General features: G+C 35.1%; 1 protein-coding gene across 1 annotated transcript in view; it reads left to right on the top strand.

Moving 5' to 3' along the window:
* The first annotated feature begins 390 nt into the window (after window positions 1-390).
* Window positions 391-14931, top strand: part of LOC149065773 (solute carrier family 35 member D2-like protein) — a 39154-nt gene continuing 24613 nt past the window's right edge. The window contains exons 1-5 of the mRNA XM_089253477.1: window positions 391-801; window positions 2068-2101; window positions 5603-5689; window positions 9113-9180; window positions 10904-10975. Of these exons, the coding sequence (XP_089109603.1) occupies window positions 611-801; window positions 2068-2101; window positions 5603-5689; window positions 9113-9180; window positions 10904-10975 (452 nt within the window). The 5' untranslated portion in view covers window positions 391-610. The remainder of the gene's footprint in view (window positions 802-2067; window positions 2102-5602; window positions 5690-9112; window positions 9181-10903; window positions 10976-14931) is intronic.

Raw genomic sequence — 14931 nt, 5'->3', positions numbered from 1 at the left:
AAAATTTTTATAAAAAGATAATAAGATCAAAAATGTGGATCATATCGTCATAGGATCATCATCCTGGGCATGATTGTTTCTTCCCAGCAGTTCGAAATTGACTCTGTACTGTAGGTCCCGGTCATAATACCTCCATGGTCCCGATCTGCTAAGCCGTTGCTGCGAAAATTGACCAAGATGAAACGTCACAAAGATGGCATGAACGAAGTCTGAGCTATTCCTCCAGTGATATGTGAACTACAGTTTATATAAATCATTTCTATGTAAGAAAATAAGAGATAGTTGCTTATTCGTTGTCTGGCAGGATTTTCTTTTTGAGATTGGTATCAAGAAGACCGACAGCTGTTCAAATCACCTCAAAGGGTAGAAGGAAGTAATTCTTAAAAAACTACCTAATTAGAGTGAATGTAAACAGACCTTCCACGAATCGCGCCGTGTTTATATAAGAAAGTTTACATTCGCTTCTACATGTCTCACGATTACCTTATTAAGTCCAACTTAATATGTTCGTGAACTTGCTGAGCCGTCCTCGGATCGAGAGTAAACCGTCATTCCTGTCCGAAGTTATATCTCCTTGTGATTCGTTAGTTTGACTAACTTTGCTACAAAAATGAGTAGACCAACTCATGTGTTGATTGACATGGCATATTCTACCAATCATTCCAAGATTCCTACCATTGTAAAAGGTGATGGGCCACCAAGTCATTCCAACCTTTTTTCCCGGTTGTCATCAGCCTTGTTCTACGGCGTTTCGTCGTTCTTGATCATTGTCATCAATAAGGTGGTTCTGACACATTACAAGTAGGTATCTTGATGCTCGTGTATGCTTACCGGTTTCTAAATAGTGAAATCATATGTTATATTGATACAGACTATAATTTTTCGATTGCATGTCGTTGTATTGTATCGTTACAATATCGCTTATGGGTTATAAATGCATTAGATTCGTTGTTGGGACATGACTGGCCTCTGATCTTTTTGTGGCTACTTTGTAGCTCTTTCTTAATTCGAGAGTACAGTGGTGCTTCAAGTAGCAAGTATAATTAGTTCCTGATAGTTGGGCTACTTGTATCATGGAAAACTCTTTACCTCTAAGCAAAATTTTCCATTTAAAATATGCTGTGGATACATATAGTGCTGGACGTTTATTCGGTGTGAGGCGGAACAAAAAGTATCGTCACTCCTCAGTGTCCATTCTGAGAGTGCATGTGCATTAGTGAAAAGTGGATGTTCAAAAATTGATATAACTCCGCCGTACATCGAAGAAGGCCAGTTGTCTCCACTGGAAGCTACCATGATGATCATGCGAAAACAAGTCGCATGTATGTGCAATACTGTTATGGTAGTCTTGTGCGTATACACGACTTGTTATGGTACTTGTTTTTGTGCTCGTGGTAGCTTACCGGCCTAAACGTCTGGTGCCACTTGTCTCTAAAAGATCCAGCAAGGTGCGTGACATCATTGCAAGCCTTCTGTGGAAAATCAAATAAATGCTCGACTCCATATATGAATCCTCTGTCTTTAAAATAATAGAGATTTCTTTTAATCCTTCCAAACTTTATTGGCCCCCAAATCAGAAAGTTTTGCATTGTTCTGCAATGAGCCCGTAGCTGACTGAAAATGTTCTGCGGTAAAAATTCCAATAATAGTTTTCTACACAGAAGAGTTCTTTTCTTAAAATTCTTAGTTGGTTTTTTTCATTAAATAGTGGTTTTCATTTGAGTAGTTAGGGAGCTAGCCTCTGACTGCGCAGGCCTGGGTTCGGATTCAATGCTACCGTAATACTGCACATGTAAATGGGGATTATGTGTCCAGTTTTTATCATTTTGAAAATCTCATAACTAGGACCAAGATTTTTGTGACCTAAAAACCCAGACGTTTTTCCCGGTCATAAAAATTCTAACCCTATACTGATAATTTTCATTTCATATCAAAATCTAAACTGATTTTCTGAAACTCATTTCTATTCATATGCACAAATGTGGTCTTGTTCTGTTTATTGGCAGTTACCATTGTATCATGAAAAAAAAATCATATTAATAATAAGATTTTATTTGTATTCAACAGGTTTCCATCCCCGCATGTCTTGGGCATTGGACAGGTAATACTGATTATCATGTTTGATATCAATGATGCAGTTATTGTGCTAATCTGGGTTTTGTCTGTCATTGTACAGAGTTGACTTACGATAGTTTAGAATGGATAATGAGTAGGCCTACTCATTGTCTATCCCTAGTTACATTCTCTTGGTAACCCAGAAATCTATGGCAATATTTTCTTAGTGATTTTTAATTTGTCAGTATTTTTTTATTGATACAGTGCTAATTTTTTTTGTTACCAAGGGAGTGTGGTAATGAAAACAGAAGTATAAGTATTTTGGAAGTAATGTCAACATATGAGCTAAAGTTTTCTCTCTGTGGTATGCAAAACGTGGTGGTTCTTTGCTAATTACACTCATGTCCATAAATTAAGGATAATTCAGAATCACACAGAAATCGAAATCTAAAGTAAAAATTTCACCTGTAGAATTATCACACACATCTGCAAGAATGATATGCAAATTTCAGGAAGTCACCAGATGTTGCCGATAGTACGTCACAATGACGAGAGTGTAAGAGGGGGTATATAAGGAATGGTGGCAAAGAAGTAAAATTGTTCACAAGAGTTCTGTAAGGCGCTCAGTGCCATAAGCGGATAGTTATGACACAGAGGACGCATGTGGATGATTTTTTACGTGGTAGAATTATCGGCCGCCTGGAATATGGGTGTACTCAGATGGAAGTATCCGAGGACCTTGGAATTGCCCAAAGTGTCATCTCTAGGCTTTGGCAACGATTCCAAGATAACGGAAATGTCAGTAGACGTTACAGTACAGGTCGCCCCCGAGTTACAACGTCGAATGAAGACCGGTATTTGGCAGTAACTGCCAAAAGAAGCAGACGGAGCACAGCATCCGACCTGTCTCGTTAGCTATCGGCAGCCACAGGTACCACAGTTTCAAGGCAAACCGTGTACAGACGTTTGGGAGATATTGGTCTATATGCTCGCAGGCCTGTCAGATGTGTTCCGCTCACTGCAACTCACTGTCGGCAGCGATTAGCCTGGAGTAGGGAACATGCAATGTGGACATCATCACAGTGGGCTTGTGTGATGTTTTCCGACGAGTCCAGGTTTAGCTTGCAGTCTGATTCACGTCAGGCTTTCATATGGAGAACGCCACGTACCCGTTACCACCAAGACAACATCATTGAACGACACCGTTACGGTGGTGCAGCATTGCTCGTTTGGGGTGGAATTATACTGGGTTCCAGAACAGATCTGCATATTCAAACCGGAACCATGAAAGCCCAAATTTATCGGGACATCATTCTGGAACAACATGTAAGTTTGTTTAGGGGTGCCATGGGCACAGAATTTGTGTTTATGGATGACGACGCCCGTCCTCACCGAGCAAACATCGTAAACGAATGCCTTGAATCTGAGGATATAACCTGTATGGAATGGCCAACATTCTCACCTGACTTGAATCCGATAGAGCATGTGTGGGACATGCTTGGCTGACGAGTTGCAGCCCGTAAACCACCTCCTACATGTGTACCGGAACTTCGGAGAGCATTGCTTGCTGAGTGGAGTGATCTTCCCCAAGATCAGATCGATAATTTGATAATCAGCATGCCTAGGCGTTGTACGGATTGTATTTCATCGCATGGGAGACATACAATGTATTAACCATCATACCAACCATGTAATAGTAAGTTTTTGTAAAGAAGATATTTTTTACAATTGCTCCAGGGAGCAAAAATCGTCGTTTTTATGAATGGTATCATACATACACCGTCGTTTTTGTTCTTTATCTTTTGTTTAATAAATGGGCTTTATGAATAAGTAACGATTGTTTTGTTTCTGAACCTTTATTTGCCGGAGCTGGCATTATCCTTAATTTATGGACATGAGTGTACATCAAGCAATAAGTATCTTGTAAAATATTTCAGTGCACAGTAATTTCCAAAAATTTCTCCAATAGTATGTCTATCTTTTAAAAAGACAGATTGTGCAGCAAAAAAAAAGAGGATTATATATAGGCCTACACACTTTTATAAACTGAGAGAAAATTCTTTGCCATTTTCTGCAGAAAAATTCACCTTCTTTGTTGAAACTAAACTTTGCATGCACCAATAAGTTCACCTCTATAGTTCTTTTGTCTCTTAATAAAGTAGAATCAGAGATTATTAACATGTTTAACCAGTCATCTGGCCAATTAATTTCTCCCTGTGCTGCCTGCGGTACCCCTTTTTATGAAGATGTGTATGCTTTTTCTCTTTTTTGGAAGTTTGAAGCTATTAAATTTTTTAAAAATATTTTAACATATGAATGTGATGCGCAGAGACAAACTGAAGACAACTTCTTGAACTGAAAAGTCACAAACAATAAAAGTGTATTTATTTATGTGTGAAATAGCCTGAAAGTGTCAAATAGCCCATGTGATTCACTGCTAAAGAGAAGATCCTTTGCAAAAAAATACAAGCATCAGAGAATGTATTGAGACCTAATATGATACCCCGAAGGGGGGGGGGGTTAGGGTTAGGTTCATAATATGTTCTGTAAGTAAGAAATATTGCTGATGGATTTATGTGGATCCATAACAGTTGAACCTTTGCTAAAATATATATGAGTAAGTGAAACAGATGCATCTTTGCAACAGTGCTATCTTAACGCATAGGCTCATCTAGGCATGGCCCGGGAGCCTCAAGAGAAGACGGGGGCCTCACAAAAATGAGATCTGGTTGAAATTTTTAAGAATGAACCAGGTAGGGCTTCAGAAAAATCACTTGGCCCAGGGACCCATGATGCTCTTGAGATGGCCCTGCTTCGCAAGGGAATCCAAAATTGAAAAAAAACAGCGCCTTGCAAGGCATGGTGAGAAAGATAATAGTAATAATTATCCCAGACCTTAAAATATAATTGTTTATCTCTATGTTGTGGCAAAATTATAAAGTAGAAGGATGCCTATGCAGGTGGCAGCAGCTGTATTTTAAATTATTGTCATATCCATGTGAGAAAGACAAAATTTGCATGATGTCATATGCCATCGTAGCTAGATGTCTGGTCATTATCATGTGAGGCACTATTAATTATTAATGCTTTAACACTCTGAAATATACCTTTCTGTATATGCGAACAAAGAAATTATGATTTTTTCTCCTGTATGGAAAATTATCAAAAAGCAAGCAGTTGGGCTGGCTACTTATTCTCATCATCTATATTCGATGTAAGCAGTTTTAGGGTTAAAAACATTAACATCTAATGATATGATCAAAATAATAAGACTCTTTTGTTGTAAAAATTCAGAAAATACTTGAATGTGTGTATCTGTATGAGGCTAAAATATGATTTTTTTTCACATGAAATGTGAATATTTTTTAATTTTTAACCCTAGATAACTAAACATTCATCTAATAGACTACTTACTAAATTAGTTACTGAGTAACACTGATTTAAGCTTAGTTATCTAGGGTTAACATATATATATTTTGTTCATACAATTTTTTTCAACAAATTTGTGAATTTTGCAATGTTTAAATGTGTTGATTTATTTCTCTAGATGCTGATTACCTTACTTGTTTTATACATTGCCAACTCTCTCAAAGTCATTCACTTCCCTCCATTGACTAGAGACATACCAATGAAGGTAAGGCTATTGATCAACTTTATATTATTCACTTCTCTGTAGGCATGATGTGCTTGGTTTTTCTAAATTTTTTAGAAATTATCAGATAAAAGCATCAATTTTATTGCAACAAGAATTTTTTTTTCTAAATCTTGAAAAAAAAGTTCTGTGATGTAGTGTTAAAGAGTTCCTTGTTGTATAAAGACAAAAGTTTAACTTTTCATCTGAGCCCAGTTTTATTTCATAGCAAAAGTTTCTTTTGCCAACTACCAAAGAGGGACTGTTACAATTTCAGACCCAAGGAGAAATTACCTGTAGTTTTCACACGACCATCTAAATTCAACAATTTTACCATTTACCCACAGTGTTTTTACAATGCCCAGAAACTTTCATGCCACAAGCTTCTAATTTTGATTCTATAAGAGTTATGTTAGAGTTAATATGCTTGTGTTGGTTCCTTTGCTGACAATGTAAGCTAGTGGCAAGATATTAATCAAGCATTTGAAATTCTTCTCAAGCATTTAAAGATCTTTTCTTTAAAGAAGAGTTCTAAGGCTGTACTATCTACTCACTCTTATCAGGAATCTGCTCTGTATTAACTGCGATTATGACGATATAAGCATGAAAAGGAAATTTTTATACTATCTGCATTCCCCTTCCGAAAACAAGCATAGTTTTTCTCAGAATATTCGGAGGAAGACATGGATAGGGAAGACCTACTCCTTCAGCATCGAGCAATAGCATTTTCTACTCGCGATGGCACTGGTTCAGTGAAAAATTTATTTCTTTGTGCGACTTGAAAATTTTTGATGAGTTAAGTAGTATTTTGAAAGAGAATGATGCAATTTCGTCCGCCTTTTACAATTGATTGGATTCAATTAGAAATCTACTCATTATACCAAGTGTAGTATACAGTGAAACTTCACAACAATGATGTAACGATAAATCCCTCTCCAACTATATTTTTTCGAGTCTTGTTTGAAAATGCTTATACTCTGTATATTACTCGATAATATATTATTAAATTATATATATTAAATTATATATATCTAAAAATGAAGCAAAATAATAATCACCCAAGTCCATCAAAATAGGCAATGAAAGACAACAAAATAAATTTTTTATTCAGATGTGATTTTGGTAGTTTCTTATGAACTGAAGTACAGCTTAAAGAACTTTTTGATAAATTAATATTTGAATGCTTAAATATCCTCATGAATAATATTTATGCAAGCTGAAACATATATTTAATTATAAAAATAACTTTTCATGTACTCCCTTTGTTTTGTATCTTCCTCATCAAAAAAAGAATAATATCTAGCCAATAGCCCTGCTAACACCTTCCATTTTTAAGTCCATGTAGAAGACTGTATTACTGCGACCTTAGTGTAACTGCATACAAAGTGTTTCTGAAAATTTATCATAACTTTGCATTGTAGAAAGCCATGCATAAAAAGTACAATCAGGAAAGTTCAGTTGCGATGACTTCATATGTTGACTTCAGTGAGCAACGACGGATGAAGCATGTATATATTATGATTTCCACATGGGTATTTTTATTTGAAAACAACGAGTGATGAGAAAACTGTTTTCCTCAATCTAAAATGGGCGGATGAATACCTGAATCTTCAGTAAACTAATTGGATTAAAACAATCAAAAATGACCCCATATAAAGTGTGGTGTTGGCTTTGCAGCAAAACGTACAATTTGAGCAACATAGAGAGACAAGCTATTCACAGCCCTGCCAAGCATGTAAAATCAGTGGAATTTAGTAAATAATCCCTGATTACTGAACTTTTTGGTTCTACACTAATGTGAGTGCAGAGTGTTTGATTTGTGTTCTATTTTTTCATCAAGTGTATTTGATAAGCACAAATGTGTGTATAAAAAATTTAGTAATTATTAATCTATTATTATTATGTTGTTAATAATAATAATAGATTAATAATAATAACAACGAAATTAATGTAATTAATTTTGTATAATTTTGTAATTATAATTAATCTATATTAAATTTTCGATCAAAATCGATCAAAAAATTACTTGAAATTTTTTGAACATGACTGGAAACATGGAAAAATGAGGGCATTTTTTTTTAATGAAAATGAGTTTGAACTTTGTTTGTTATATCAGTGCAAGGATGCATTGAGCAGAAATGAAATGCTATTCACCTGACACAAAATATAAATTTATTATTAAATATAAACTAAAATAAATACAGCAATACCCCGTAGTTATGTGATAGGTGGGATCAACATAGCCTGTAATGCAGGTTATAATTTTGCATACATTATTAGGTAATTAGGAATCAGATGTACAAACACCTATTTTTAATTGAGAAAAGTAATTAAAATTTTAAGTTTTCTCACATGTTGTATATTAAAATAACCAGGATAAAATTATTGTGGAATCTCCCATGACAGATACTCTCCATTATTTCTGTTAAATCAATTAGAGTGGCAGATGAGCGAATGGGTGCATTGTCAATAATGAGCATCATTTTAACTGTTTTTTTTAAAACTAGAAATAAAGTTTGACTTTTCATATGTGCGGTGGCAACTAAGCCAGTTTTCATAAATGAAATCTGTCACCAAAACCTCTTTGAATTTCACTTCCAAATTAATTGAAAAGTTTTCATCTTTAGCTTCTTCCTCAGCTTTTACTTTTGGCCTTTTAAAAATCATCTTAGCTTAGTTATGCATGGTATTCTGATCAACTAGACAAGTATGCATTTTGTTGAAACTAGCCTTAATTGATAATTACATCATAATCATCTCCATTCTTGCAATGATTGTGGGATGCTTGGAAATTGTGTTTGAATTCGTGGACTGGACATTTTTCACAGAAAATTGCACAACTCCGGATTTGTTTTAGTAAGGGTTTGGCTTTAATAAAGTACTTAAACAAAATGTAATGAAAATTTTTTGTTATTTAATAAAAAAGTATTAAAAAATTGCATTCCTTTTCTTTTCAATGTTCCATTTTATTCGAAAAAAATTTCCAAAAATTTCTTTGTTTTTAAAATCGTGGATAATGAGCTCTGGATCAGGTAATGAAAAACTGTTGTATCTACATTTCCATATGCCCTCCTAAAAAAAGTTGCAGTTCATATCTAACAGGAAAAATACTTTGTTATAACTATGTTCACTTGGTGAGTGAAGGCAAGCACACATTTTGGTACCTCTGCACAATGTTGAAAGAGCAGTTAAAGGGTGAATTCAGTGTCCCCCTATTTTGTCCAGTGGCTGGACCCTCAGACCCATCTACTCACCAGTAGTTGCAGCCCTGGTTCTTAAATCATTAACATCCCAACTGAAGATTTTCATGTCTAAAGAAGTGAAAGTTGATAGAATGATTTGCCAGTGATTCTTGCAAGCCTTTAAAAATATATATATTTCATTAGGTTAAATTAATTTTTTATAATTTATTTTTCTTAATTCCAGATCTTTCCACTTCCCATATTTTACATTGGAAATCTTGTTTGTGGTCTTGGTGGAACTAAGCATTTGAGGTAATTTTTTTACATTTTTAGAAGTATCATAGCTTATAATTAACTTAGCCATTAATTTCTTATATGAATTTCAACTTAAAAACAGAATTTTCTTTACAAGACACATGCAAGTTTGTTATGAATCAGCAAGGCACAATCCTAATCTATTTAATAACACATTTTTGACAGTATGTTGGATGTTATATGTTTTCAGTACAATAGTCTTGTTAATATGAGGTAAACAGGACAAAGACCACTACTGAAAAACAATAAGAAACACATGTTTGTTTTATTGGCAAAAAAAAAAAAAAAAAATCTACCAAAAAAACGTGTAGCATAAAAATACATCAGATGATCATAATTTTTTATGAGCTTCCAAGCAAGGAGTTTCAGAGAGAGCTCTCTCCACTTGTATTGATTTTATAGCAAATGGATATCGTGCAAAATTAAAAAAATATATAAGGTCCATCTTCATGCTGGAGTCTGGTCAACCTCACACTCACTTAGGGGCATACTGCATAGTATCCATTGTGTGATATTAGATTGTTTCACATGAAATTTTGGATTCTGAGATGAAGCAATTTGAATATTTATAATCACCTCCAGATAGGCATTAAACCCAGACCCCAAATTGTAGGGGGTTCATCTGTAGACATCTGTGCCCAACCGGGATTCAAACCAAGACAAGCAGGCTAACCATTCGATTGCTAGGTATCTGTTCAAGCAGTTTTCAAATTCAGTCGGGTAGGCCTACTCAAAAAAATCATCAACGAATAAGGCAAATACCAGGAAATACTAAAAAATTCTTAATGCATTTCAACACACAATGGGTGGCATCTTCAGAGGATAAGAGAGTATCACGCTGACTGAGTTTTCCACTTGGATTGTGAGTAATAAATCTTCAATCTCGGTTGCTCAGTGGAATGAAAAACAATATGTCTGTTCAAGTCAAACGTTGTGGCAAGAATGAAGCAAATTTTTTTTTCCGTTCTGCTGAGCAACCGAGATTGAAGATTGGGTATTCAATCCAGGTGGGAAACTCTGTGAGAGTGATACTCTTATCCTCTGAAAACGACACCCCTTGTGTGTTGAAATGTATTAGGAATTTTTTAGTATTTCCTGGTATTTGCCTTATTCGTTGACAATTTTTTTGAGTATTATTAGGCAAAGTCATCTATAATCATAACTCTCCCATACAGTCAAATACTCCTTTATACATAGTTTATAGTTCTCAAAATCAGTGGGACATTGTGAGTTAACTGTAATTGTAGGCTCTAAAACCTGGTGGGCCACTTGATTCTCCCCCCATAACCTTTGTTGAGTGAGCTGAGCTTCTCCCATACTTCTTTCTATCAGCACATCTGAGTGACTTTTTTCTTCAGTGCATCACATTCCTTATTTCTTTAATTGAATACCTTAGCCTATGAAGCTCATTCTACATGATGAAATTTTTGCGGTAGATGCTGAAGTGGGGGGGGGGGTGCACACTGCACAGGCTCAAGTTCCTTTGGAAATGATAAATTAATGAGTCCAATGCTTGTTCTTTTTGTTATTCTTCTTTTCTACTCACTTATGAACCATTCATGACAGCATCACCAAAGCTTTCTGCCATACAAAGAGGCGTGGCATGATTTTCTTTTATATATTGACACAAAATGGATCCCATTGAGCAGCAGATTTAATGCTTATCTTATAACTTCATTAAAAAGTTCATTTTTGTCATTATGTTTTTTCTTGCTTTTAGCTTGCCAATGTTTACAGTATTACGACGATTTACCATCCTATTGACTCTTTTTGGAGAGTACTATATTCTAGGGTATGTATTTTCTCTTTCGTATATAATAGTTAATTATGACATACTTTTAAAGGTGATATGAAGTGTAACATTCAGAAGCAATATGTTGTAGGGCTGCAAATATAACTTTAAAATAAAAAAGCTGGGTATATATATTGATGGTTCCATCTTACCTTTTTAGTGCAAAAATTTCCTTTCTCCAAACAAACAGTTTTCGTTTTGCTGATTTTAAGCTCCTATTATCAGTGCTTTCTTTACAATATCACAATTAAACCTCCTAACATCTTCTGTAATCTGCTTTCATACTGTCTTACAAAGTTCTGCATATTCCACTTTTGATTTAGGGTCATTCTTCTTAATCTGAAATTCTCTCCGGTCTCTCATCAGTTTCTTTGTTTTTTCTTCACCGGTTTGATTTCTTTTTCTCCAGAAACTTCTCTTTCTACTTCTTTTAGGGCAGTGGTTGAAGTTCTGTTCATTTTAGTGACATCTTGTCCATCTTCAGAGGTGTTATATAGTAAATCGAATTGGTTCTTCAGCTCTAACTGGAATTTATATCGATGTTCTTGAAGCTTTGCCATATTGATGACAGTTTTTATATTTTTGATAAGTTTCGCTCTTTCCATTTTAGTGTTAAGCATTATTCTACATCTCACCAGTCAATGATCGCTTCCTGTATTGAATTTGTTGAGAACCCTGCAGTCTTGGATCATATGCTTCTTTTTAGATAGGATGTAGTCGATCTCTCTTGTTATTCCAGTTGGGTTTCTCTAGTTCCACTTTCTTTGGGGTTTCTTCTTAAAAAACAAATTCATGATGCATAACTGTTTGCTCTCTGCAAATTCGACAAGTCTGTTTCCTCTCTCGTTTCAAACACAGTAACTATGACTTCCAACTGAGCTTTTGCCATTTCTTCTCTCTCCAATTCTAGCATTGAAGTCGCCCATTACTATTTTGATATGATGGTTTCCTTTACTATTCATCTAGTCTAATTCTTCATAAAAGTCATCTTCCTCAGAATAGCTTGTTGTAGTTGACTTATATAATCTGTATCTGATATCTGCTTGATATTTGTATATAACCAACTTCGCAATTCTATCAGATGTACTATCTAACTCAACGATGTTATTTTTCCACTTTTTATGAATCCTACTCCACCTCTGTAGTAAAATACATGTCCACTGGCAAGTTCAATTTTCTCCTCTCCTTTTCTTCTTACTTCACAGATGCCTAGGATGTCCCAATTTATTCTTTCCAGTTCTTCCATCTCCTGCAAATGATTTTCTGAAGAAAGAGATCACCCGTTACATATGGCCAAGGTGGTCATCTTATGGCAGCCTGGTTCAACCCAGAGATTCTTAGTACCCTCTGCCTTCATGTCTTGCTGGTCGCTGCTGTAACCAGGGACACTTATACTGCTAGGGACCAAGGGCTTTAGTTTATAGACAGAGTTCATATTTATTTTTAGAGGGTTTTTGGCCATAATTCTCCATGCTGGCCAGTGCGGGTTGGAGGAAGCCCATCCACATCCGTTCACCATGTGTTAAACATGGCTACTTACAGGCTGCACCATGAGAAGGTGCGGATTGGACTTTAAGCCTTTACTCTTAGTTGATTCCTTCAAGTCCTCATAATGAAGCAATTGAAGGGTCTTCTCCTAGTTAACAAGTAAAGACTATTCAACAGCCCTATATATATATATATATAAGTCAGTGTTACTCAAACTGTGCATCATGGCTCCTAGGGGCATCACGATGAGCTCAAGGTATTGACTTTTGCACCCATTTATGCTTTGACATAGTTCTTTTATATGTGAAAATATCTACTAAACTATTCTGGGGAGCCTCAGATAAATCATGAATTGGGCAAGGGAGCCATGGTTGACAAAAGTTTGAGAACCACTAGGATAAAGTAATGTAAAAAATTCTCTACTTTTACCTGCAAAAAAGATCTGAGCCTAAAGGCTGAGCTACAGGATGTAGAGGTCATGGAACAAACTGTCAAAAATGCTCTTATTAAATGCAGAATAAGTTGTTCAGGCCAGAAAGGTATGACTTTCAGTCACTGCCCATCTGTAAGTGATCAAAAATCATGCTTACAATATCTAGTAGATAGTGGTTCCGATTTCAACATATTAATCAAGTTATTCAGGAGTTGTAGATTACAAACATCCTTTAAGCTTAGTGCTGATAATCCATGTTGGGTTTATGAGGAAAACACTCATTTTCCATCATCTTTATTTCATCAAAACTTGAATTTAAATCAACAATCGAACAGAGCGAATGATCTTCCGTTTTTTATATCTTTTTCCTCCTACATGGAGTGGAAGGTGAGAGAGAGAGAGAAAACAGGTTTATAGATATATGTCACAGGTTTTTGATGTCAAAAACTGGTTTAAACTATCAAAAACTGGTTTAAACCATCAAAACGATCAAAAACCTAAATGAATGCTTTGGGATGTTTTCAAATACAGTAGGTATATAACATAATGATGAGAAACTTTGATATTACAATGTTTCATTTTCAAACACTAATTTATTAAAATAATTAAAACAAAATAATTATAATTTGCAATTTTGAATTTTTAGACGTACAAAAAGTCTAGAATAGATACATAATTAGTAGTATGGTTCATTTTCACCATGTACCATCCGATAACATATAACTAATTTTGCACATTTTTCTAAACTTAAATGATTTCTAAGTTTTGAATGGACAAATCCAAAGTTAGAAAATACTCTTTCAATGGAGGCTGAGCTGGTAGGACTGAACAACAAAAGTATTGCTAGCTTTATGAGTTCAGATGCAGGCTTAGCTAAAAAAGCATTAAATTTAGAAAGTCCTTTCCACCAAATCACTGGGGTTTTCATTCTTCCTGCTGCACTGAAATGAGAAGGGGGAAAAAGAGTTTCTTCCACTTCATATGAAATCAGCAATGGCAAACAACCGTTAATTTTCTCTGTCGCCCATGTGCGAGCCAAATCATTTTGCACATCTGTCAGTCCTGCACCTTTATATTTTGGGTGCAAAGTATACGCTAACTAATGAAATGGTCTCAGAATCTGGTCCATCCTGTTTTGTATTTTTTTTTTGATATGAGGCTGAAGAGCGCTCTCTTTGAGAAGGCTTAGCCAAACATGGCATGAGTCAGATATGGTAGCTGTATCTGTTTGAAGAATATCCAATGCGACATTTATTGGCTTGAGTTGGAGTGAAAGATCTTTGCACTGTTTGTATAAGATATAATATTTGATTAACCACTTAACAGTCTTGCCCGAACACAGTTCGGGTGCTGCGAAAGGGGACTTTCCTGATTTGCCTCTATGCCGCTCGGGCAGCTTATTTTTCCACGCCAATCCACTGATTTGCCTGGCCTTCTCACCCTTTTATAGTCTGCAATGTTTATAATAGATGGCTCTAGTAGCCAGTAAAGATTGGATTACAAAACATGCTTACACCAGTTTCAGGTCAGGATTTACTGCTCTTTATTTATGCGGGAAAAGGAGTGAATTTTGTTTGCACTTGTTCAGTGTATCACATGTTGCGAATACTATTTCTTTACAATTTTTCAATAATGAAGTGAGAGGCTCATATATATAACAGAATATTCTGATACTTTCCAGTTGTGTAAGTTCTTTGAAAAAAAAATGTAATTTTTTTGTTGTAATTAAAAAATTATCATAAATTAATCAATTCAATACTTCTAACAGTTTTGACTGCTGATTTGAATTTATATAATCAATATGAACACAAAATAGTTTTCCAAAAACGTGCTTATTTTTACCACAATATGGCAGAAAAAAGAAACTCTTAAGTGGTTAAAAGAACAATTCCTTTTTCAATGTCATTTTTGTGATCTTCCACTATTTTCTGAAAAAATGGCCTGTTGTGCACAAATGTTTCAAGACAAGTAAGTGTACTCTTGCATTGAGTATCACCAGGTAATTGGGATTTTATTGACCCCATATGTTCATTAA

The sequence above is a fragment of the Pholcus phalangioides genome, unplaced genomic scaffold (assembly GCF_987345545.1).
Source record: "Pholcus phalangioides strain wild (caught in Gottingen) unplaced genomic scaffold, Ppha-v1.0 ptg000039l_1, whole genome shotgun sequence".
In the NCBI taxonomy this organism is placed as follows: Eukaryota; Metazoa; Arthropoda; class Arachnida; order Araneae; family Pholcidae; genus Pholcus; species Pholcus phalangioides.
The sequence above is the reverse complement of the archived record's forward strand: the minus strand, read 5'-3'. Positions and strand labels throughout refer to the sequence as shown.